General features: G+C 39.5%; 1 protein-coding gene across 1 annotated transcript in view; it reads right to left on the reverse strand.

Moving 5' to 3' along the window:
* The window catches only part of SOHLH2 (spermatogenesis and oogenesis specific basic helix-loop-helix 2), a 36,596-nt gene extending 10,458 nt beyond the window's left edge, over nucleotides 1-26,138 (reverse strand). The window contains exons 1-6 of the mRNA XM_066235954.1: nucleotides 26,073-26,138; nucleotides 11,399-11,610; nucleotides 9,744-9,805; nucleotides 9,562-9,666; nucleotides 7,502-7,601; nucleotides 5,334-5,429 (exon numbers count right to left, since the gene is read on the reverse strand). Of these exons, the coding sequence (XP_066092051.1) occupies nucleotides 5,334-5,429; nucleotides 7,502-7,601; nucleotides 9,562-9,666; nucleotides 9,744-9,805; nucleotides 11,399-11,610; nucleotides 26,073-26,120 (623 nt within the window). The 5' untranslated portion in view covers nucleotides 26,121-26,138. The remainder of the gene's footprint in view (nucleotides 1-5,333; nucleotides 5,430-7,501; nucleotides 7,602-9,561; nucleotides 9,667-9,743; nucleotides 9,806-11,398; nucleotides 11,611-26,072) is intronic.
* Between the last annotated feature and the right edge of the window lie 265 nt (nucleotides 26,139-26,403).

The following is a 26,403-nucleotide window of genomic DNA, read 5'->3' on the forward strand; positions in this document are numbered from 1 at the left end:
CTCTGACTCTCTCTCTGTAAAAAATAAAAATTAAAATAAAATAAAATATGACCACCACCATTAAACAAAGTAAAAACAAAGAAAAAAGAGACTAAAAGCAAAATCATTGGTAATAGTTATTCTGGATAACTGGACTATGGGAAATATTATTTCTTCAATTTTCTACATTGTCCAAATATTTTTGCTGGGCATATGTCACTGTTATAATGAAACATCATATTAAGTGTTTTCCCAACATTTATTAGAAAAATGTTTAAATATACACAAAAATGAAAAGAATTAAAAATTCTTAATACTTGAAAGCTGAAAGAATTAAGAATGTGTGTAGGGAATACTTATATATTCACCACCCAGAGTCCACAATGGACACTTATTGTATTTGTTCTGCTACATATTAACCATCCTACTGGCCATGTGCCCATCCATTTTATTATACTGAAGCACTTCTAAGTAATTGTAGATATTAGTTATTAAACCCTTAAACATATCATTGGAGTTCAAATTATCCTATTTTTAGGTAAAAGTTACAGCAAAACACAGATCCTAAGGGTGCCATTCTATACGTTTTGACAAATGCACAAAACTAGAAATCTCCCTGTGTGCATTCCCAGTCAGTGCCATCTGAAGTAAGAGGCGACCACATTCCTGATATTTTTCCATTCCACGTTAGTTTTTCCTGTCCTTGAACTTCATATAAATCAAATCTTACAGCATGTACCTTTTTCTGTATGGTTTCATTCATTCAGCATGTTTTTGAGATGTATCCATGTGTCTGCTTCTACAGTAGTTTGCTCATTTTTATTGAGTTAATGGTACTCCATATTATAAACATGTCACAGCAAACTTTTCCACTCCCTCACGATGAACACCCTAGCTGTTTCCAGTTTTCGATGATTATGAATAAACATGCTAGGCCATTCTACATTTCATTTTGTGAATGCTTGTTTTTATTTCTCTTGGGTAAATATCAAGGACTGAAATTAATGGGTTATTTTACAAATTCACAGGAAACTGGCAGAACTTTTCCCAAAATAATCATTTTACATTCCCCCACTATCAATGTATGAGAGTTCCTGTTATTACAAATCTTTTGACAACATTTAATATTGTCCATAGTTTTAATTTTGTCATTTTGGCCTTTCTGTGGTATGTGGTAGTATCTTATGCTTTATTTGCATTTCCACAACAAATTATGTTGAGCACTTTTTCTGATGCTTATTTGGGCACTTATAAATCTTCCCTTGTGGAGTGTCTATTCAAATACTTTACCTACATTTTAATTAGATGGCAGGTCTTTCTATAATTGAATTTTAGGAGTTTCTTATATAGCCTTAATACCAGTGAGTAATCAGTATAATTTTTTTTGTAAGTACTATCCCAGTCTGGGGCTTATCTCTTTATGTTCTTGGTGCTATCTTTTGATAACACATTTTAAATTTTGACAAGTCCAATCCATGAACTCTTTCTTTTGTGGTTACTGCTTTCTGTGTCCTGTCTAGGGCGCAGCTGCCTACACCCACCTGGTGAACAACTTCTCCTATAATTTCTTCTAGAATTATACTGTCCAATACAGCAGCTATTTAGCCACATGGGTGTTTAAATATAATTAAAATTAAGTAAAATTTAAAAGTCATTTCCTAAGTTGCAAGAGCCACATTTCAAATAATAACTGCATGTGGCTAGTTGCTACCTTATTGAACAATGCAGATATAGGCATTTCTAACATTGCAAAAAGTTCTCTTGAACAGCTGAAGTCTAGGAGCTTTATAGTTTTAGCTTATAGTACAGCTCTGACTGCTTCATCTTGAATTGATTTTCACATGATATGAGGTAAGGGGCCAAAGTTTATTGCTTCTGCACCTGGACATCCAGTTGCTCAGCACCATTCACAGAAGACTTGTTTCTTAATGTTTGCTTTGGAGATTTGTTGAAAATCAATTGACCATAAACGTGTGGGTTCAGCACTGGGCAATTGTGTTCCATTTATCTACCTGTCAACCTTTGTACTGCTAACATCCTGGTTATTTGTAGCTATATACTAAGTCTTGAAATCAGACAACTTAAGTCCTCCAACTCTGCTGTACTTTTTCAAGATTGCTTTGTCCTACATCCTTTATACATTCTAAGTCCTTGTCATACATTCTTAAACCAAATTGTCAATTTTTACCAAAAAAAAAAAAAAAAAAAAAAAAAAAAGAAAGCCTACTGAGATTCTGGTTCTGAGTCAAATACTTATATTTCAAATTAGTGAGAACTGACATCTTAACCCCAGTGAGCCTTTCAATTTATGATCATGGTATAATGCAAGATTTAAGCTTTCTTTCGTTTCTTTCAGCAATATTTTGGGAGATCACTGGACAGGATGTGTCCTATTTCATATTTGCTCCTACGTTTACTATGCCTTTTTTATAATATCGTGTTATTGATTTCAAATTTTCACTTTTTAACTGTCTGCTGCTAATATATAAAACTATAATTGCTTTTTGTACAGAGACCTCATTTAGACCTCGTCTCCTATCTTCTTGTTCTGTTCATCTTTCAGCTCTGGTAGTTGTTTTGTATGTATGTCAGGACTTGGAACAATTATGCCATCCAGAAGAGTTTTGCTTCTCCTGCTCAAATCTGTGAGTCTTGTATTTTCTTAGCCAACTGCAATTGCTACAAAGGTTTTTTTCAACGATGAATAGAAGTGGTAAGAGTGGGCACCCTTACTTTGTTCCAGATCTTTTAATGACAAATGCTCAAAATTACATCATTAAGTACAATGTTGCCTACAGGTTTCTTATCGGTGCCGCCGTCTAACAGACTGAGAAGAGTCTCTTCCCTATCTAATCTGCTGAAAGGTTATTTTTTTAATCTGGAAAGGCTACTGAATGTTGCTAAGTCATTTCCCAGACTCTGCTATCATATGGTTTTCCTCCTTTATTCTGTTTAAAGTGAATCGATGAACAGTTTTAATGGTATACATGTCTTGTTTTTCTAAGATAAACTGGTGTGATCACGATGGACTCCATCTTTGCACAACACTTGATTTAATTCTCTAATATTATGTCAGGCATTTTTATGTCTCAGTTCATGAGGGAGTCTGGTCTGTACTGTTTTTTTTTCATAATGTTTTATCAGGCTTAGGGTGATGCCAGCCTCATGAAATGGGTTAAAAACTGTACCCTCTTCCTCCATTTTCTCTTAGAATTTGTTTAACCCTTTGAGTAGTATGAACGATCATGTACGTCCTCGTGCCTCCTGACCATCCAGAGTACGATCATACAAAAATTATTTTAAAAATGTGTAAGGCAATATTAAAAAAAGACAAATGTATGTTCTTCTTGTTTCCATAAATTGGTTATCAAACAAACATGATTTTAAGTTAATGAAACTGGAACTGGAACTAATTTCATTTTTGAAAAAAAAACACAACTCACTCCCAGGGGTCAGTGAGCATGGAAAAACTCACTACTCAAAGGGTTAAGATTGATATTATGTCTTTAAATGTTTAACAGAATTAATCAGTAAGGCTTTCTGTTCTACCTTGTCTAAGGTTTCTGATAGCGAGTTCAGTATTTATAATACATAGTGCTATTCATAGTTTCTGCTTCACCTGGTATCAGTTTTGATAAATTGTATTTTCCAATAATTTGCCATTTCATCTAAGTTGTTGAATTTACTGGCATAAAATTATTCAAAATACATTCTTCTATATTAAATGTTTATAAGGTCTATAGCGATCACCCTTCCTTCCTTCATGATATTGCTACAATGTATCCAGTCTCTCTCACCTGCTGGCCTTGCCCATTTCTACCCACCTTGGATTTACTCATTCTCCTTTATCCACCTTCTTAAAATGAATCCTTCTTTAGCCCACTAACCTTTTATAATATAAGCATTTAAAACAAGTGTTTCCCATAAGCCTTGCTTTAGCTACAACTCATTAAGTTTGAAATATTCTAGAATATAACCTTTCAGTCTGAAATATTTTCTAATTTTTCTTTTACCCATGGATTATTTTGAAGTATGTCTTTTATTTCTAAACATTTGAGTTTAGGAAGCTCTTCTCCCCTGGTCTCAGTATCGCCCCGTCTTGCTTTTCTCCTGACCTCCCAGGAGCTCTGACGAGTCCCCTCCGCTGCCTGTGCCTTAACTATTGAGATTTCCCCCAATGTTCTACTCTCCGCTCGCCTCTTTCCAACATGCTTTTCAAAGTCACATCCTTCTTATACCTGCACTTCAAATAGATGATGTACCCTGAGAACTCTGAGTCTATATTTTTTGCCTAGACCTTTCTCTAGGACCTAAAGGCCAAGTCCTTACTGGACAGCTAGCTCCATTTAAACCTGGAGATGTTCAAACTCAACAAAAGCAAAAATCCCCTCCTCCAGCCAGACCGCCACACCACTGTGCCTCCTAGTCAGCCGATGATTCCATCATCCTCGTGAAAGTTACACCTGACTCACCTTCAGCCATGCTCATCATGTTGATTCTACCTACTTATACAGCTAAAATTGGATTTTTCCTCCACTATCCCTTTCTAACACCACAGTTCAGGAGTGCATCGTGTCTTATGACAGACTCTGCTGGCCTCCGGACTCAATTCACTCTCTAACGTCTGGTAAAGTATTTGCCCTAAGATAAATCTTATACCGATCCTTCGCTAAAATCCCTTAGTGCCTCCCCAGCAGCTCAGGTCAACTTCAAATTCCTTAACATGACACACTCAGCCCTTACCTACCTCTCATTCTCTTGGCTCTTCCCAGGTGTGTCCCTAGACTCAACTAAATGGAAATACCCACAGTCCGTAAATTCATGCACATTCTCACACTGCCAGCCTTTGTACTCGCTATCCCTACCACACAAGTCCCTCTCCGATTTCTAACCAAATTCTAATGACAACTTTAGTGTTCAGGCTCAGGTTAGCTCTCACCTTCTCAAGAAAACCCTCCTGGTCCTCCTTCTGTCATAGGTTAACTTCCCTACGTGCTTACTGTGCGTTCCTCTCTGTCACAGTACGTCCTCTCTAGTCATGGCATGTACTCAACCACAGCTCTCTACGGAACAGCCGCTCATTCAGAAGTCTGCCTGAGCACCAGACGACTCGGACCTCCTGGGAGGAGAGTGAGCTTCCGTGTCAGTTCTCCAGCCATCTTCTGGCACCCAGCAGACACTCGGAACTGCTCGCTGAATGACCAAGTGAACAATGAGTGGCACATGACTAGTTGCCAGATTTGCTAGTTTCACACTGACTTTTTTAACAATGTCACAAAAAAATTATAAAATTCATGAAAGTATTTCTTCCTGTAAGGGAATAACAATAAAAAGGGCTATATCAAAATATTCACCTTCTCAGCTTTTCCTTGCTCGAGTGAAGAAGAGAAATCGTTTTGCTTGTTTTGAAATCAGACAATGGAGCCTTTAATTCCATTAGAGAGTCAGGGCTAGAAACAAAAGAAAATTCACACCATACATTTAAGAGAATTGTCAGGCAATATTAAACAATAAGCACCAATAATCAAAGAAAGTTTTCTAAGTCTCTTATTTCAGATAAAGGTACAGTAAATATAAAGATAATATGTTATCAAGATCATCATAAATTCAACAACTGATCAATAGTCTAAAATATACTGATAAAGAATAACAGATATACGCATAATTGAAATAATCTGACCTCACTGCTTACAGCTATCCCAGATTACGTCACTGCATCTAACGGTGCCTTACAGGAGGAAAAGGAAGAGGCTCAAGGGCCAGGACATACTGATTCAGCCTGACCAGCAAGGGCACGTTCGCTCCGCATAAAAATCTGTCAGTTAATGGATATATTCTAGCTCTGCCAGTTTTCTAAAATCTCTCCAGGCATTTTGATGAATTGATTTGATTGACTTTTTAAAAATTTGCCTAAGAAACTTACAAACTAAATTGTCTCCTTTATACCAAGGGACATCACTAAATTTGAAAATCTACTTGTATTTTAGGTGTAGGATTCTGAGGAAAAACAAAGATTCAAGATGAGTGAGGCTCAAGAAGCAGTCATAAGTAATACAAGAACATCACTAAGCCTTCCAAAACCTTTCTCAGCCTCACAGTCCAGACAAGGTTTAATACAGTAAATCTCTTTGAGGTTAAAATGTTAAATAAGATCAGGAAAGCATTGCTATCTCTGTATTACTGAAGTGAATGCCTGTTTGGTTTAACCACTTATTGGTTGCCACCACGTCTCTTTCTTGTTCCAAATAATAAATGGTCACATTTCCACAAATAGTGAATGGTTCCTTTCTACAAATTCCAGAAGTGACTCAATATTCCCACCATCATCACCCATGTCCTCAGCAATTATGTCCATTGTTCTCATTGCCCTATGCTCTATTTAAAAACCTCCTTGGGAATCAGCTGACAGGGAAGAAATTCATAAAAACTGAATTTTTAAAGCATAATACAATACTAGGATTAGAAGGGTCTGGCCAACAGTTAAACTGCCTAGACAATGCAAGTCTGAATGCCAGTTCTAATATCTCTTAGGTAGAGAAACAGAAACAGAGACAGAGAAGAGAAACAGAGAGAAAGACCTTCTTAACAGTTATTTTCAGTAATTGGGGGTATCGGTTAATGAGTTCAAAAAAAGACATCAGGGAGAAGACCAGTAGTAGGTGGCTAGCAGCTGAGGCAGCTCTTGCCTGTTTAATTATTGGGGTTTATTATGTAAAATTTTTGTTTAAAGAAAAGAGTCTACTGTTTTAAAAAAAAGAAGTCTGACCACCACTGCTATTATTTAATTTTGAGGAGTGATAATCTAGACTCTACTTTAACATGTCCAATGATGGGGAACTTACCACCTTCTAGTCTGCTATGCTCCCCTGTGGTCAATTATGATTGTTATGAAACAACATAACAACATCCTTATATTTAGCTGAATATTCTGTAATATGTACCTATAGTCCCAGCTAAAGATTCTGAAATAAGAAAAAGTTGCCTGGCCCTGGCCGGTTGGCTCAGTGTTAGAGCACTGGCCTGGCATGCAGACATCCCGGGTTTGATTCCGAGTCAGGACACACAAGAGAAGAGCCCATCTGCTTTTTCACCCCCCCCCTCTTGCTTCTCTCTCTCTCTTCCCCTCCTGTAGCCATGGCTCAGTTAAAGCGAGTGGGCCCCAGGAGCTGAGGATGGCTCCATGGCCTCCGCCTCAGGTGCTAAGAGGAGCTCGGTTGCTCAGCAACAGAGCATTGTCCCAAATGGGCAGAGCATCACCCCTCTAGTGGGCTTGCCAGGTGGATCCCAGTTGGGGCACATGCAGGAGTCTGTCTCTTTGCCTCCCCTCCTCTCACTGAATGAATTTAAAAAAAAAAAAAGAAAGAAAGAAAAGGTTGCATCCCTCTTCCACAAAATGGCCTCTTCTATCTTTTGCATCACTTGGCTGGTGTCCTACAATCAATTTTTTAATGAAATATATACAGTAAAATTGCTATCTTGAAAAAGTGAAAAAAAAAAAAACCACCACACAAAACCAACTAACCAAGCAAACAGATCAGAAGAAAAACATCCCAGGTGTTCATCGCAGGACTCTTGCAGGGGCCATCCAGAGGGGTCAGGCTTCATAGTATCTTCATTCTCAACTGAAAGTTTTAAAAGGGGGACCACTTTAATTCTAAAATCATTGGCAGTGTTGATGTTAATCACACATACACCCTCTAACCAACAGCAGTTGTCACTTTTCACTCAATAGATTTTACAAAGCAGTCTTTTTAATTTTATTTTATTATTTCTTTACAGAGACAGAGTGAGAGTCAGAGAGAGGGATAGATAGGGACAGAAAGACAGGAACGGAGAGAGATGAGAAGCATCAATCATCAGTTTTTCGTTGAGACACCTTAGTTGTTCATTGATTGCTTTCTCATATGTGCCTTGACCGTGGGCCTTCAGCCAACCAAGTAACCTCTTGCTCAAGCCAGCGACCTTGGGTCCAAGCTGGTGAGCTCTTTGCTCAAACCAGATGAGCCCGCGCTCAAGCTGGCGACCTCGGGGTCTCGAACCTGGGTCTTTCGCATCCCAGTCCAACGCTCTATCCACTGCGCCACCGCCTGGTCAGGCACAAAGCAGTATTTTTTTAAAAAAAAAAGCAATTAATCAATTTCAACAATGAATCATGAAACAACCTAGATTAAAAAGTATAGAAAGTAAAATTAAAATACTATATATATATATATATATATATATATATATATATATTACTATTTACCCCAGGACATCCTTTCTTAACCAGATTCTAGAAACTTAAGAGACAGGTTTGCTTAAAACACATTCAACTGAGTTTGCTTATTAAGATCTTATTTATAGAAGGATGGCAGAGACAGAAAATATGTATGAGTCTTCAGTAAGCAGCTACATTGTCAAAATATAGCATCTGAGGGTTTTATTGTGGGTATTTTGTGTGTGGTTTGGGCTTTCTTGTCGTTGGTTTGTTTAGCGTTGTGTTCTGCAGCTGCTCATGCTCACAGCTGAGACAAGCCGACCGGAAGCAGACGTGGTTCTGACCCACGGGGCGGGTGCGAGACAGGTGGTACGGGGCAGCTGCTGTGTCTACCGAGAATCACGTTAAGAAGGGGCTGCAGGAAGTACTTGGGTCACCATGGTAAGCTTTTTCAGGAAGAACTCTGGGCTGCAGGGGCTGGGAGCCACTGGAATGTTACAAAACAAACTTGCTAATCTCCCTTGAATATTAATAAAGGATATTACAAAAGAAGGGGTATCGTCTCATACTCCCATATCGTCTGAAGTATGAGTTTATACAGGATAATCTGAAAATATCTTTAAGGCCCGTTTTAAGAAAAAATACTATCTTCATGTTAAGAGATTTCTTAGCTACTATCCCAGGCCTAGGAAAACCATAAATAGTCATTGACCAACAATGATTCCAGTAGAATTTAATTTCAGAAATTAGAGTCTGTCCGTTTACAAACCGAACTAAGGCTAATTTCATCAGCTTAAATGTTCATATGCTGAGGATACACAAACAGAAGTGAAGAGTTTAGACACATCATCTGTGTCTAGAACAGAAAAAATGAGCACTCTGTTACCATAAGGAAGTAAAATAATTTATCTGCAAGTGGTTTTGCAAAGCACAAAGTATGATACGACTCAAGGTAGTGGCCCTGGCTTTTAGACAATCATACAAGGACTCAGCATGATAAATTCCACTTTAATGACTAAGAAATGAGGGTAGGCTACCAAAATGAGGGTAGGCAGATCCTGCCTCAGGTTTCTCTGTACAAACAGCACAGGAGGACACCAGCCCACGCAGACCCCAGCGGCCCAGGAGCCACACCAGTCCTCCCCTCCTCACATAGGCTGATGGGGGCCTCTACTCTGGACCCTTCATGGGGGTCTGGGCACCTTTGGGAGCAGGAGCCAGGCCCTGGCCTGCAGCCTGAGGCTTTGTTAGAATTTTGGTCTTAGACTTTGGCTGGCAGAGCCTGAGACAATTGGTGACGCGGGCACAAGCACGATTCCCAAGCTTGCGGTGAACAATGCAGGCAAGTTGATGTTCAAACCTTTGAAAATATGGGTTCCACTCACCAGTATTTGAGAAACATGTTTTCCAGTATTTCACCACAACACTGAGTTTCTCCACAGTCAGTGGTTCGATTAAAGTAATATCAGCTCCATGCCCTGAAATACAACCTAAGAATATTTGTATTAAATATTGACCTAGGGTTTTTATGTGGAGAAAAAAAATAACAGAGCTAGTAAGCACGTACCTTTATAATCTTCAGGGATTATGAAAACAAACGGCAAATGTGTATTTATCTTTTTGCCAAATCTGAGAGAGAAAATACAATGTTAAAGTGAAGCAAAATCATCATTCAAAAAAAAATTGAGATTTAATAGTTTAGCTTTTTAGGAATTAAACTAGAATTACTTTTATTTCTTTAGAATGTAAAATGGTGACATTCATATAGAAATTTAGTAAAAGTAGCATCTCAAATCAGTGAGGGGAAGATGCACCCCTTTTTTAAATAGCTGATATGGACAGAGCGTGCATTTTTATCTCATGCAACTACAGAGAGAGAAGTCTGAAGTGCACTGCTAGGGTGGATGGGACAATCACACATTATGTGAGCAATACAAGGGAAAGAGATACTTCACTAAAAATGTATTTACTCTATTTAACGCCTTATTGATGAGGCATGGTTGAGGTTCTCTGTTTCAGGTTAATGCACAAGGAAATCCAAATTCTAAGTCTAGTCAAACCTATGGCTTTTCTAAGAGGAATTCACTCTGTTAATATGAATAGTCTTTTTAGTATTCATTTCTATGGCAACCATTAAGACCTGGTTCTTGGAAACTGGAGAAGGGGTGAGTGGATGGCTTTATAGAAATAAACCTTTAATTTCAGAATAATTTTATATTTACAGAAAAAATATGGCCCCTGGTCAGATGGCTCAGTAGTAGAGCATTGGCCTGCTGTATGGACGTTCAGGGTTCAATTCTGAGTCAGGGCACACAGGAGAAGCCATCATCTGCCTCTCCACCCTCCTCGCTCCCTTCTCTCTCTCTCACTCTCTCATTCTCTTTTAGCTCTATCTCTCTCTTCTCCTCCCGCAGCTATGGCTCACTTGGAGCAAGTTGGCCCTGGGCACTGAGGATGGCTCTATAGGGATGGAGAAGCAGATAGTCGCTTCTCCTGTGTGCCTTGACTCGGAATTGAACCTGGGACTTCCACACACCTGGCTCACACTCTACTGCTGAATATTATCTACAATTACATCTTCTATATTAAGTTTTCTTATAAAACGTGAGCAAATTTTTTTCTGACCTAACACTGTGTTAAAACATCCTTTCAAATGGCTCAAAATCCTCAGTAGTCAGTCAAGGAAGAACCACTAGACCCCAGGTCTCGAGAGTACAGGGGCTCAACAGAAGCAGAACTTCAGTGGAGCTCCGAGGTGAAACAAGAGTGCCGCAAGCGGTTCTGATCTGGCTCTGTGGACCCGGAGGGCTCAGGTCTCTTTCATGCTAGGACATTTTTTAAAAGAAACACCTTCATCCACAGCCAGCACGCTGTGGAGCTCAGAGTGCTTATCTGCCTCAGTGTTTGCCTGAACAGTGTATGAACTCCGAAAACGTCATCTTAATAACATAGTTATTAAAAAGGATCAAGAGAAGATTTGTATACCAAATAAATTTCTATAAACACTTCATTCTTACATTCCCACCCACACCTATAACTTTTTAAGTTAAAATGATCATTTTTATAATGGTATGTCAAAGTGGCAATAAAAAATATGTATGTAGATTCAGCCCACAAAAAATATACTTCATCTTAAAAATTAAAGTAGGAAAGATATCATGTTTTAAGGATGTTCATAGAAATAGGTTTTAATAAACATGACTCTGAATGTTTTGAATTTACCGAATTAGCTGGACAGATTCCAGCCCCTCGGCAGCTGGTGACGTGGGCTTCAGGAAAACCATGCTGAACGTGCACTCCTCCAGCAGCATGGCCGCCCGCTCCATGCCACTCACAGTGATGGTGACTGTTCCTATACTTGAAAAGAATTTCCGCACAATGCCAGCCAGGTGCTGAACAGTGACATCTCCAATTAATAAGAGATCTATTTTTGCCTGAAAGAGAAGGGAAAAAGCAGAAGCACCACCATATAATTAATATTTGGGCACAGAGAAAATGTCATATATGAGAAGCCAGAATAAATGGAAGAAATAAATTCCTAGAAACATATACTCTTCAAAGAGTGAGTCAGAAAGAAACAAAAAATCTGAACAGATAACAACTAAAAAAATCTAAGAAGTAATTAAAAAGCTCCCAACAAACAAAAGCCCTGGACCAAATGGCTTTACAAGTGAATTTTACCAAACATTCAAAGTAAAATAATACCTATCCTTATCAAACTATTCCAAAAGAGTTGCAGAGAAGGGAAGAATTCCAAAAATATTTATGAGGTCAGCATTACCCTGATACCAAAACCAAACAAAAGCACCAAAAAGACAGAAAATTATAAGCTCATATCCCTGATGCACACATATACAAAAATCCTCAACAAAATGTTAGCAAAATGAATTCAGCAATAAATTGAAAAGATCATATACCATGATCAAGTAGGATTTATTCTCGAGGTTCAAACTTGGTTCAATATCTGCAAGTCAATTAACATGATAAACCATATAAAGGATAAAAAAATCACATGATTATATCAAAAGAAGCAGAAAAAGCATTTGACAAAATCCAATGTCCATTCATGATAAAACTATAAGCAAAATGGGGATAGAAGAAACATTCCTCAACATAATAAAGGTCATATATGACAAACCCACAGCTAACATCATACTCAAAAGGGAAAAGCCAAAAGCATTTCCCTTAAGATTAGGACCAAGATAAGGACGTCTACTTTCACCACTTTTATTCAACACAGTATTGGAAGTTCTAGCCACAGCAATCAGACAAAAAAATAAATAAATAATGACATCTGAATTAGGAAGAATCAAAACTGTCATTATTTGCAGTAAAGATAAAAAAATTAAATTCAATAATCAATTGCATTTTTATAAATCAATAATAAACTATCAGAAACAGAAATTTTAAAAAGATAACATTTGCAATTGTATAAAAAAATAGAATACCTAGGAATAAATTTAAGCAAGGAAATACTCAGAAAGACCTGTACTCCCAAAACTATAAGACACTGAAGAAAGAAATTAAGAGATACAAAAAATTGAAAGCATATAGCATGCTCATGGGTAGAAATGTTCATGCTATCCAAAGCAATTTAAAGATTCAATGCAAAATACCAATGGCATTTTAAACAGAACAAGTCCAAAAATTTATATGGAACCACAGAGGACCCCAAACAGCCACTATAACCTTGAGAAAGAAGAGCAAAGTTTTAGGTGTCATGCTACCTAATATCAAACCCAACTTCAAGGCTATCATAATCAAAACAGCATGGTGCTGGCATAAGAACAGATACATAGATCAACAGAACAGAATCCAGAATCAAGAAGCCAGAAATTAACCCACACTTATATGGGCAATTAATATTTTACAAAGGAGGCAAGATAATACAATGAGGTAAACATAGTCTCCTCAATAAATGGTGTTGGGAAAACTGGACAAGCAAATGCCAAAAAATGAAAATAGATCACATTCTTATACCATATACAAGAATATATTCAACATGGATTAAGGACTTAAATGTAAGACTCAAAACTGTAAAACTTCTAGAAGAAAACCTAAACAGTAAACTCTCTGACATCACTCTTAGCAATATTTTTTGAATATGTGTTCTCAGGCAAGGGAAACAAAACAAAAACAAAACAAACCCAAAAAACAAAAAAATGGGACTTAAACTAAAATGTTCTTGCTCAGATAGGAAACCGTCAATGAAATAGACATAGGAAAGATACTCAACATCATTAATGCAAATGAAAACCACAAAAATATAGCATCACCTCACACCTGTCAGAAGAGCTATCATCAATAAATCAACAAAAAGTTCTTCTGGCCCTGGCCGGTTGGCTCAGTGGTAGAGCGTCGGCCTGGCGTGCAGGAGTCCCGGGTTCGATTCCCGGCCAGGGCACACAGGAGAAGCGCCCATCTGCTTCTCCAACCCTCCCCCTCTCCTTCCTCTCTGGTCTCTCTCTTCCCCTTCCGCAGCCAAGGCTCCACTGGAGCAGCGTTTGCCCTAGCGCTGAGGATGGCTCTGTGGCCTCTGCCTCAGGAGCTAGAATGGCTCTGGTTGCAACAGAGCAACGCCCCAAGATGGGCAGAGCATTGCCCCCTGGTGGGCGTGCCAGGTGGATCCCGGTTGGGCACATGCGGGAGTCTGTTTGACTGCCTCCCCGTTTCCAACTTCAGAGAAATACAAAAAAAAAAAAGTTATTCTTATAAGCTTCTTTTTTTTTTTTTTTTTTACAGAGACAGAGAGAAAGTCAGAGAGAGGGATAGATAGGGACAGACAGACAGGAAAGGAGAGAGATGAGAAGTATCAATCATCAGGTTTTCATTGTGACACTTTAGTTGTTCACTGATTGCTTTCTCATATGTGCCTTGACCGTGGGCCTTCAGCAGACCAAGTAACCCCTTGCTTGAGCCAGTGACCTTGGGTCCAAGCTGGTGAGCTTTTTGTTCAAGGCAGATGAGCCCACGCTCAAGCTGGCAACCTTGAGGTCTCGAACCTGGGTCCTCCACATCCCAGTCCAACGCTCTATCCACTGCGCTACCGCCTGGTCAGGAAACAAAAGTTATTCTTACCATCCTACAATTAATCTTTGAAGCCCAAAAGGCACCTTAGCTCATCCCTAGCTCAGGATGTCTTATATACCCATGTTCCCTTTCTGTCTCTAAACCTCTCCTGCATGTGGGGTCTCTGACTCTCTCATGTATGTGGGGTTCCCACACATGTGTAAGTATTAAATCTGATTATTTTCTCTTTCTAAAAAAGTCAACAAACAAGTGTTGGTGAGGATGTGCAGAAAAGGGAGTCCTTGTGATTGAAAATTGATGTAGGCACTACAGAAAACAATTTGAAGGTTCCTCAAAAAATTACAAATAAAATTACCAATGACCCAGCAATTCCACTTTTGGGTGTTTATACAAAGAAATCCAAATATATTAACACTTATGTTCACTGCAGCCTTATTTACAAATGCCAAGATCTGGAAGCAACTTAAGTGTTCATCAGTAGATGAATGGATAAGGAGGTGGCACAAAGATACAATAAAATAATACTTGGCCAAAGAATGAAGTCTTGTCATTTGCAACACGAATGGACCTAGAAGGTATTATGCTCAGTGAAATAAGTCAAGACACAAAAAGACAAATACCATATGATTTTGCTCATATGTGGAACCTAAAAAACAAAATAAATGGAAAAAAACCCAGAAACAAACTCATTGATACAGAGAACAAATTAGTAACTGACAGAGATGTTGTTTTGGGGGATTGGTGAAAATGGTGTAGCTATTAAGATGTACAAATTTCTGTTCTAAAAATAGTTACTGGGATGTAAAGTACAGCATAGGGAATATAGCAAAAAAAAATTACAATAACTATATGTAACAGGAAAACATATACAAGTATAAATCTCACTGGTAAATGTAAAAAGGTAGTTATTCAAAATACCCTAATATTTAAAGATGGTGAGTAAATCACAAATCTAGTATAAAGGTTAAAAGACAAAAGTCTTAAATATAGCTATGAGAATTTGTTAATAGAGACACAAGGTAAAAAATGTAAAGTGTAACATCAAAAACATAAAATAGTGTAGAAGGAGTAAAAATGTAGAGTTTAATATGAGTTCACAGCTCAGCTGTTATCAGCTTAAGATAGACTGTTATAAACAAAATGTTTTATGTTAGCCTAATGAGAATCACAAAGCAAAACCCTCTATTAGATTCACAAAAGAAAAAACAAAGAAAGGAATGTCAGCATAGCACTACAGAAAATCATCACAAAGAGAGCAAGAAAAGAAAAAAAGAATTACAAAATAGCCAGAAAACAATAAAATGGCAATAAGTACATACCTATCAATAGGTAACTCCTGTGCACTGTTGGTAGGAATGCAAATTGGTGTAGCTACAGTGGAAAACAGTAGAAAGGGTCTTCAAAAAATTACAAACAGAACTAGCATATGACCCAGTCATTTCACTTCTGGGAATTTATTTGAAGAAATCCAAAATACTAATTCAAAAAGGCATATGCACTCCTATATTTACTGCAGTATTATTTACCATAACCAGCATATGGAAGCAACCTAAGTGTCTATCGATACACAATGGATAAAGAGGTGGTATGTATATACAATGGAATATGACTCAGCCATAAAAAAAAGACTAAAATTTTACCATTTACTACAACATGGATGGACCCAGAGAGCATTATGCTGAGTGAAATCAGTCAGACACAGAAACACAAAATACCATTTGATTTTACTTATAGGTGGAATCTTAAAATAAACAAAACAAACAAATTAGAAACAAACTCACAGATACAAAGAACAAATTGATGGTCGCCAGATTGCAGGGTGGGGACATTGGGGAGCTGGGTGAAAAAGGTGAAGGGAGTAAGAAATACAAATTGGTTGCTACAAAATAGTCATGGGGATGTAAGGGGCAGCACAGGAAATATAATAAAAGTTATCTTAATAAATATGTATGGTATCAGATGGGTATTAGATTCATTGGGTTATCACTGTAAATTATATAATACACACCTAAAGCTAATATAATATTGTATGCCAATTGCAATTGAAAATTTTTTTAAAGTTTAAGATATGATTTGATAGTGCATTCTACCGTATTTCCCCATGTATAAGACACTCCCATGTATAAGACACACCTTAATTTGGGGGTTTGAAATTTGAAAAAAAATTTATTACATAGTTATTGAACTCAAGTTTTATTCATCATAAAATTCATACAACTCTTCATCGCTGTCAAAAAGCAGGAAATGCAAGTAAAAAAATCTAAAACCACTGTATAAAACACACCCAGTTTTTAGACTCCGAATATTTCGAAAAATGATGCGTCTTATACATGGGGAAATAGAGTAATACTTTCTTGGTGCTACATTAGTGGTTAGCTTTTTGTACCATCTGGAATTTACTTGGTGATTAACATGAGGTAGGTATTTAGTTTTACCCTTTTCAAATGCAGTTAATTACCCCAACAGCATCACAGAATAGGCTAAACTTTTCTCAGTATTTTCTTATGCCATATACAATATATATTTATTTTTTCATGGCTTCATTCTGATCTATTGATCTGTTTCCCTATTGCTGGTTAATACCACACTGTTGAACTTCTAGCTCTTTATAGTTTGTTTTACATTTTGATAGAACATAAGGTTTTCTACTTGATTTTAGTTTGGCCTTTAAATAATTTCCCACAGTGTCTCTTCCAACAGAATTTTAGCACCAGCTTTTCAAGTTCCATAAACCCTGTTAAAATTTTGATTACGGCCACATTTATTTTAAAGGTCAATTAGGAAATATGATTACTGTATTAACTATTTAAGAAGTGTGACTCAAGAGAACTCAGGCCTTTCTTATGTACTTCGGCTTTACAGTCCCTTTCACATGGATCTCATATATTTATTCCTAGCTATTTCAAGATTGGGATCTTTGTGAGGGGACAGCATTTCTCTCTCACTACCTTTTCTGAGTACAGCTGACAGAGAAACACTGTTGATTTCTGTATAAGGAATTTGCTTCAAGTAATTTTATGGTGTTCTTTATTTATTGTAGTATGTTTTGGTCGATCCTTTTGAATTTCCTAGGTGGCTAATCATAATGTCTTCAAAATGACATTTTTGTTCCTCTTTCCATAATTTATGTCTTTTATTTATTGATCTTAAAGAACATTAAAAATGATCGTTAATAGCAGAAGTGACAGTGGGCATTCTTGCCTCGTTCCTAACTTTATTGGAAATATTTAAATGTTTGTATCACTAAATATGATACAAGAGGTTTCTGGTCAATAACCTTTATCAAGTTAAAGAAGTTTCTTTCTAGTTGGAGATCAAGAATTTTATACTAGGTATGGGTGTTAAAATTTACCAAACGCTTTTTCATTAAACAACATAATTTTTTTCTCCTTTAATATTAGGTAGTGAATTACATTAATAGATTTCCTAATGTCAAGCCATCATTGCATTGCTGAGATAAACTTATACATAATGTATAATGAATTGAATTCATTTTATTTTAGATTTTTATATCTATGTTCATAAGTGAAATCAGATGCAATTTTTATTGCATTGTCTTATCTGGTTTGGATACAGGGTTATGCCAACATTGAAGAATGAAATAGAAAGCTTCAATATTATTCTATAGTTTTGGATATCTTATAATACCTAGAAATTATCTGCTTCATGAAGTTTAGGTGAAACATGTCTGTGAAATCTGGTCCTAAAGCCACGTGAAAAAGTGGGTTTAACAACCTTTTATAGTTCCTTAGGATTATTAGTAAGTTTAAGTTTTCTACGTTCTCTTCTTTTGTTCATTATATTTTTAAAAATCAGGCCCTAACTGGTTGGCTCAGTGGAAAAAGGTGTCAGCCCAGCAGATGGATGTCCCAAGTTCAATTTCTGGTCAGGGCACACAAAGGGGCATCCATCTGTTTCTCTCCTTCTTCTCTCTATCTTCCACTACTGCAGCCAGTGGCTCGAATGGTACAAGGATAGCTCCGTTGGTCCAAGCATCGGCCTCAAGCACTAAAAAGAACTTGGTTGATTTGAGCATTGTCTCCAGAGTTGCTGGGTGAATCGCATTCAGGGTGCATTTGGGAGTCTCTCACTATCTCCCCTCCTCTCACTTAAAAGGAAAAAAAAATCAATTTCATATATCTTTTTAAATGTATAACTTTTAGATTTATATAATATTTATTGCTTGCACTGAGTTCATCTTGCTTTCTTTCTAACTAGAGATAAATATATAATTACATTTTTTTTCTATTTTCTTTTTCTGACAATGCTTTATTAGAGCCCATAGAACTATGTGGTCCAATATAGTAGTCACATTGGGCTCTTTAAGTTCATGTTTATTAAAGTTAAATAAAATTTTAAATTGAGTTCAGTAACATTAGCCACATTTCCAGTGCCCAATATTCACAAACGGCAAGTGGTTACCAGAGCAGACCGTATAATCATAGAACATTTTTATCATTGCAGGAAGTTCTACTAGATGCACAGTTCTCCACGTGGCACTTGTTGTGTCCTACAAGTTTTGATATATATTGCATTCTGTTCATTCTTTGCTAGTTTGTAATTCCAGTTTATATTTTCACTTATATAAACACTTCTATAAAGATGTTTATAATTTTGAAGAGAACAGTGCTTCTGTTTTCCAGTTTTATATATTTTTTTATTTTTGGCTATTGAGTAGTTGCTTATTCATTTTGACAGAGAGAGCAAGAATCAGAGAAATGGACAGATAAGGACAGACAGACAGGGAGAGAGATGAGAAGCATCAATTCTTTGTTGTAGCACCTTAGTTGGTCATCAATTGCTTTTTCATATGTGCCTTGACCAGAGGACTACAGCAGAACGAGTGACCCTTTCCTCAAGCCAGCGACCTTTGGGTTCAAGCCAGTGACCATGGGGTCATGTCTGTGATCCCATGCTCAAGCCAGCAACCCCGCGCTCAAGCTGGTGAGCCTGTGCTCAAACCGGCGACCTCGGAGTTTTGAACCTATGTCCTCTGCATCCCAGGCCAACTCTCTATCCACCAAGCCACCACCTGGTCAGGCTCGTTTCTTATTTTAATGTATCGCCAACAGTGGATTACTTCTGCTTTTTAGAATTTATTGGTATTTTCTTTGTGGCCTAACATAGTCAACTGTTGTTAAAATTCCATAGATACTGGAAAAACAATGTGCATTTTCTGTGGGGCATATATTCTCTATTTATAGTTTAGATTGAACTTGTTCATTGTTTTCTTGATTTTAGGTCTACTTGATCTTTCAGTTTATGAGATAAAGAATTTAGAGGTCTACTTTCCTCTCTAATTATGGTTTGTTAATCTATCAATTTCTCTTACTATAGATTCTAATTATGGGTACATAAAAGTTCATAATTACACATATTTATATAAATATAATATTTAATATATACAATATGATCCATAATGTATTATTAAACATACTGTATATTAATAATTATTTTTATAACTATTTAAAATATAACTGTTTTTAATCCTTTTCACCTGAAATTTTATTTTTCTCTGATATAAAGCACTTAGTTTTTATATCCCTTTATTTTGAGCCTTTTATATCATTTTGATTTTGTGTGAATTTTGTAAATGGCATATATTCAAACTTTTAGTTTTTCTTCACAATCTGAGGCTTTAGTTTTTAATATAGGAATTTAAGTTATAAATATAGCATTAACTTATGTTATTAAGGTAATATAATTAACTATTAATTGTAAAACATTTATAATTTAATGTAAAATGGTCTTATTCCTCTCATTTGTTATTTCAGATTTCATATTTACAGTAATTTTGTATCTTTTTTCCCACATCTTCCGTTAGGCTGACCGAATTTTTCCCTTTTCTCTACTGCTGCTCGTATTAATACTTTGGGAGTTGAACCTCTTATTTCTGCTAAGTGGCATTAGGGTTCACAATTCATTGTTAGTTTTACCTGATAATACTCCTATGGTCAAAATTTCTTTGTCTCTGAACTTCGACGCTATTGGGATACTTTGTTCTAGCGTCCAGTTTGTGATGAAAAGAGTTAAGTTGCTTTGTGTTTCTTTTGGTGCTTTTTACTTATGCTGTGGGCTCTGAGAGTTCTCCAGGGTGTGCCGGGTGTGAGTCCTATTTACCCTTCTTGGCAGTCAGTGGACCTCAGGCTCTGGTCATTTTCTTGTATCATTTCTTTATTCCCTACTCTCTGTGCCTTTGTCTCTTCCTTGGAATTCCTCCATTATATGTTTGTCATTCAAAATTGATCTTTCATGTCTCAACTTCTGAGAGACCTCTTTAGCTTCATTTTTCCCATCACCAGCTGTGTCTTCAGTCCTTCTAAAGGTTTTTACAATTTAATGTTAATCGATCATTTCTGAGATTTTTTTGGTAATTTTTCATAACATGCTGTTTTTAGGACATGATAGCCTCTCTGAGAATAAAAGTCAGAATTTTAGAAGTTTTCTTTGTTTGTTTGTTTTTTAGAGGAAAGGAGGCAGAGAGACAGACTCCCGCATGCACCCTCACCAGGATCCACCTGGCAAGCCCACTAGAGGGCAGTGCTCTGCCCATTTGGGGCCATTGCTCCATTGTTCAGCAACCAAGGGGGAGGTCATAGAGCCATCCTCAGCACCCTGGGCCAACTGGCTCGAACCAATGGAGCCATGGCTGTAGGAGCAGAAGAGAGAGAGAGGAGGGAGAGGGGGAGGGATGGAGTAGCAAATGGTGCTTCTCCTGTGTGCCCTGACCAGGAATTGAACCCGGGACAGCTACACGCTAGGCAGATGCTCTACCACTGAGCCAACCACATGGCCAGAAGATTTTTCTATTCCTTTCATAATCTGTTTCTGGAATCATTGCATCTAGTTTTGTTAATGTCTGCTGATCCCTGGTTCTCCAGACATAGAAATGAATCAAGGATTAAGTCAAAGGGTACAAACTGTCTCCCTTGCAGTGGAGGTGCTCTGTTTCCCCAGTGACCAAATGCTTTAAAGGGACACTGACTTGGTGTGAGTGGGGAGAACCATGGAAGCAAAGGCTGGAGAGCAGAGCCTGGCTCTGCTATTTGTCAAAATAATAGCAGGCTTTCCTCTGAAAACCAAGCCCACTACTTTCTTCCTGGGCCACGCTGCCTTAATCCTTTTCACTTACAGAGTTCTGCAAATTACTAACACCAGGAATCCATGTACTACATACAGCTCATTTTCTTTGGAAAGAGCAGTTCCTGGGTTTCATCCTGGGTTTAAAAGAACTGCAGTGGGAATGAGCTGGGAGGGTCCAAGGGCTATAGAAATCCAGGGGCCAGACTGGCCTAAGGTGTTCAGCAGGCAGCTAACTCGTCACCAGGTGAGCACCGGCCCTCTGGCCCATTTCATCTGTTTCAGCCAACTTTCCGCCTGTGCTGTCACCAAAATTGTTTCACTTCTCATCTCTTCTCTGTGTATTTTAAGGTGACATTTTTCTACTTTTGTTTCAGTGGTAGTTTGATCCTATCTGCTTTCTAAATTTTAAGTTTTCCTACAGATACTTTTTTTTTTTTAGTGTGTTCACAAAAAAGCTGCTTTGTTCAAACCAAGATCCCATTAAGAACTATGCATTGCACTTGGTTATTATGTCTCCTTGAACTCTTACTTTGGAATCCCCTACTTTTTTCTTCCATGGTATTTAGATTTTTATATACCCCCTGCCATAGTCTCGGGTGGATGGAGACATTGACATGTGTGTTCAATGAGCCATTATGAGCCAATCTTACCTGCCCCACCCTGTTTTGCCCCACCTTGTTTTATTTACTTTTTATTTAGTGAGAGGAGGGGAGGCAGAGACAGACTCCTGCATGTGCCCCGACTGGGATCCACCTGGCAAGCTGTGGGACAGCTGTGTTAGACTTGCTCGCTGGTTTACCGGCTGCAAGCTCTTTGCCAGATTAGTGTGTGAGCACCTGGCAGTGCCGTGTGTGTGTGTGTGTGTGTGTGTGTGTGTGTGTGTCCTATGTAAGGCTATGGGTGCTTGTGCTCAGGGGGATTGTGGATGCGTGAATTGCCTGCTCACCACTGTGAGGGGCCGTTTTGCTGTTTGTTTGCCTGAGAGGCGGTTTCCCCTGCCTGTGTGCTTGTCCGCCCTTGTGAGACTTTATTAAATGGAATAGCCCAACCCTTTCTGGCTCTGCAGTTTTTGTACTGTCTGCCCGAATCCAGTGTGAACCTGTCTGGCCTCTGCCACTGGTGTTACACAAGCCCACTAGGGGGCAATGCTCTGCCCATCTGGGGCCCTTGCTCTGTTGCAACTGGAGCCATTTTTTAGCATTTGAGGTAGAGGCCATGGAGCCATCCTCAGCACCGGGGGCCAACTCGTTCCAATTGAGCCATAGCTACATAAGGAGAGGAATGGGGGAGGGGCAGAAAGAGAGAGAGAGAGTAGCAAGAGGGGGAGGGGTGGAGAAGCAGATGGTCACTTCTCCTGTGTGTCCTGACTGGGAATCAAACCTGGGACATGCACACACCGGACCGACACTCTACCACTGAGCCAACCGACCAGGGCCCCGCCCTGTTTTATACAGGAAAAAAATGTAAACTCCTTAGTATGGCCTTTCACAGCAGAATGTCAACCCATGTTGCCATTCTTATTCCCTCTACTTCCCTCAAATCTCCTTTGTTCTAAGATGACAGCATAACTCTTTCAAATGAGTTTTGAAATTTGAATTTCTACAGTAGAGACTATCAGGACCTTTGATGAGTGAAACATCCTTTAGAGTGCTTCCTTTTCATTTTATAAAAATTCCTCATTTCCAAAAGCACTTGAGGAGCAAGGCGGGACTCTGAGCCACCGCCGACGCTTTCTGTGCAGAATTTACAAATCACCATGGTGGCACAGGGTTTCCTTTCAGCCAATATGTTCCCTGTGAACCAAACACTAAACACTGAAAATAGGCATTAACAGCAAGTGGTCATAAACTGAGTGATTCTATTTTTTTTAATTAACCTGGTTAACAGAAGCAACCTATCTGCTACAAATGGGGTGATATAATGCTGATGGCCAAGGTCAGGCAGGTCCACACTGAATTCAGGCAGACAGTAGAGGAACTGCAAAGCCAGAAAGCATCAGGCCATTCCCATTTATTAGATTCTCCCACTGGTGAGCAAGCAAACCGACAGGGAAAACCGCTTCTCACTTGTAAGGCCAAGGGCCACAGCCGTCGTGGCCATGCACATGCAGGTTCCCGTTGAATTCAGACAGACAGTAAAGAAACAGTGGAGCCAAAAACTGGTGGGCCATTCCTTTATTAAAGTCTTGCACCAGCCGATGAGCAAACACACTCAGAAAACACTTCCCTTTCACTCAGTGCTCCCAAAGCCACTGATGCCTTCTCTAGTTCCACAACCAGGAGAATCTTCTCCAGTTTCTCCCAGAGTCAAAGGCCCCACCAGTCTTAGCGGAGCTCGCAAAGCCCCTCACCTCTGGTTCCTCACCTGCACACCTTCTCTTTCCTGCCAACATGGCTTCTTCCTCAGCACTCTGCATTCCCTCCTCTCTTACTCTGCCAACATGGCTTCTTTCTGCCTCTTCTCCTCTCTTTTTCAAAAATTTCTGGTGTGAAAATCTCTCCTTCAGCAAACATTAGCAAAATAACGGCCCCTCCCAAGCAGGAATGCATTTTGCAATTTCACAGACCACATATACCTGACGCTGCATAGCCCCCAATGCAAACTGTAAGTGAACAAACATAAAAATAATATTTTACTAACTTATTTGACCAACATTATTGCAGCAGGTGAACAAACAGCAAAAACTACCCTTCACAGTAGCGGGCAAGTGATCCGTAATCTGCCCTGAATGAAGGCACCTGTAGCCTTACAAAGGCTATATACGTACATGTGGCTCTGCCAAGTGCTCATGCACTAATCATGCAAAATGCAAGAGAGAGGGATCCACAATTAAGAATAAAAGAAAACTGTAATGCCGGTGGCCGAAGCCAGGCAGGTCCACATTGGGTTCGGGCAGACAGTAGAGAAACTGAAGAGCCAGAAAGTGTTGGGCCATTCCGTTTAATAAAATTTCACAGTGGTGGACGAGCAAACAGGCAGGGGAAACCCTCTTCTCCAGCAAACAAACACCAACAGTGGCCCCTCACAGTGGCGAGCAGGCAATCCACAATTCGCCATCCACAATCCCCTGAGTACAAGCGCCCACAGCCTTACATAGACCATGCACATGTGCCTCTGCCATGTGCTCACACACTAATCAAGTAAAGTGCTTGCAGCTGGCACACCAGTGAGCAAGCCTAACACAGCCCTTTTCTCAACAAAAATGAATAAAACTTTCTAAGACACGCTTCTCTGGAAAGCTGCCTTTTAGTACACCTAAGATTTTCCCCTGTGAGCACCACAACTGGAACCAATGCTAAACTTCCTTTGACCAAAATTTTTTTTCTATTTAAATTGTTTATTGCAAGTTTAAAAATAAATAAAAGCAACACATATTCATTGGAAATACTGGGGGGAAATTTGAAAGCCTAATGAAGAAAATAAGTATCTGGTAATTCCACTACTCAGGAATAAATACTACCAACACCCTGACACAGACAACTTTTAAGTGGGAGCAGTTTTTATAATGCAATATCCTTGTCCCTAGTGCTTCTCGTCCCCTCCCTTGGATTTCTGAGATCACAGTAATACTCAGGACATTCCAGTCTCCAGATTTTTCAAACACTGCATTTCCATTTGCAATCTGCTCCAGGCTAAACCCTTAATTAGTAACAGCAGGTGCCGCAGTGCTTCAAGACAATGCTCCCAGTTTAGTGAGTTGTTATTTCTGTCCTCCTTATCACCAGGAGCAGGACTGACCCAGCAGCAGCTGCAGGGGCCATGCTCTCACAGGCATTGCTGGCCTCTGGTTTCCCCAGGAGTCAGGGGCAGCTCTCCAAATGCAAACAAAAAGTTCCCCTGGGGCTTCTCTGTCTTGCGGGTAGAAAACTACAATTATTTATCTACTACTAGATAATTGGGTATTCTATCCAGTCCATTTTGTGCAGCTTTGCCTAATCCTACACCACAAATTACTATTTTTTTTCCTTTGAGTTTAAATAGGTGCCTCCATTTTGAAATAATTAAGAAACCCATTAAGCTTGGAGCACTTCAAAAAGGTCACAATTCCGTTGAGACTGAAGTATATGCAGAGAATGCTAAGAGGTCACAAAATTTCACGCACACCAAACGTTTCCTCTTCTGTGTTCTCAAGATATGCGGAGTAAGAAGGAAGCCAAAGCCTTCTGCCTTGCTTTCTGGGGTCAGTGAGGTTGTTTATGCCCTTCCCATGGGGCTAACGGTCAACTTTCACTTTTATCTAAAACAGCTACACAAGTGATGTTGTGTTTCTGCTTAACGGGATGAAAATAAGGTGCTTATAAGAGGCCGCAGGCTGAGGCCTTTGCATGGAGGGTGGGAAGGCATGTGACACTTGCCCACGAGGTGCGCACACTGCAGGGACTGCCACCTAGTGCAGCGACGAGGATGCTAGTAGACACACTTTCTTATGTCCCATAGACTTTCCTATGTTCCAGCTAAAGAGTGCCATTCACACTTCGTCCAGCCACCAGCCCCAAAGTTTTGCTCCTAGAAAACCCTACCAGTGGTCTCCTGCCCGGGAACTGATGTTAAGTTAGGCAGGTAGGGCTAGAGAGGGGCTTCTCTGTGAACATGGCATGCCCACCGGCCTCCGGCCTTCTCTCCTGGCACAACTCAGCCCGGTTCCCAAACTCGAGGGGGCAAGGCTCGTTCGCGCTCCTGCAGGTGGCCCGCCGCGCCGCCGCGCCCGCGGCTGTCCCGGAAAGAGACGCCTTGCCGTTCCAGACGCGGCCGCCTCCACTTCTCCTGCTCTCTTGTCTCTTACCGGATTCGAAGTTTGGCCCGGTTCCTGGCAGGTACTTGAAGCAGCCATGGCGCGTCGCCCACGTGCGGGGCGCAGGAGCAGCCTCCCTGCGGAAGGAGCTGGGCGACCCGACGGCCAGCGCGCGCTGCGGCCCGTGCGCCCGCCGCCCTTAAAGAGGTCCCGCCGCCGGGGCGGCACCTGCGGGAGCAGCGGAGGCTCTGCGCTGGGGGCAGTGGGCTGCGGGGGAGCTGCCAAAGGTTCCCTGGAGATCCTTCGGGGACCCGACCCTGTCACTGGCTCATTCCCAAAGACATCCCGCTATCACACAGGCTTTTTGGAACTGCCACTTCCC

Source organism: Saccopteryx bilineata, chromosome 6 (assembly GCF_036850765.1).
Source record: "Saccopteryx bilineata isolate mSacBil1 chromosome 6, mSacBil1_pri_phased_curated, whole genome shotgun sequence".
NCBI lineage: Eukaryota > Metazoa > Chordata > Mammalia > Chiroptera > Emballonuridae > Saccopteryx > Saccopteryx bilineata.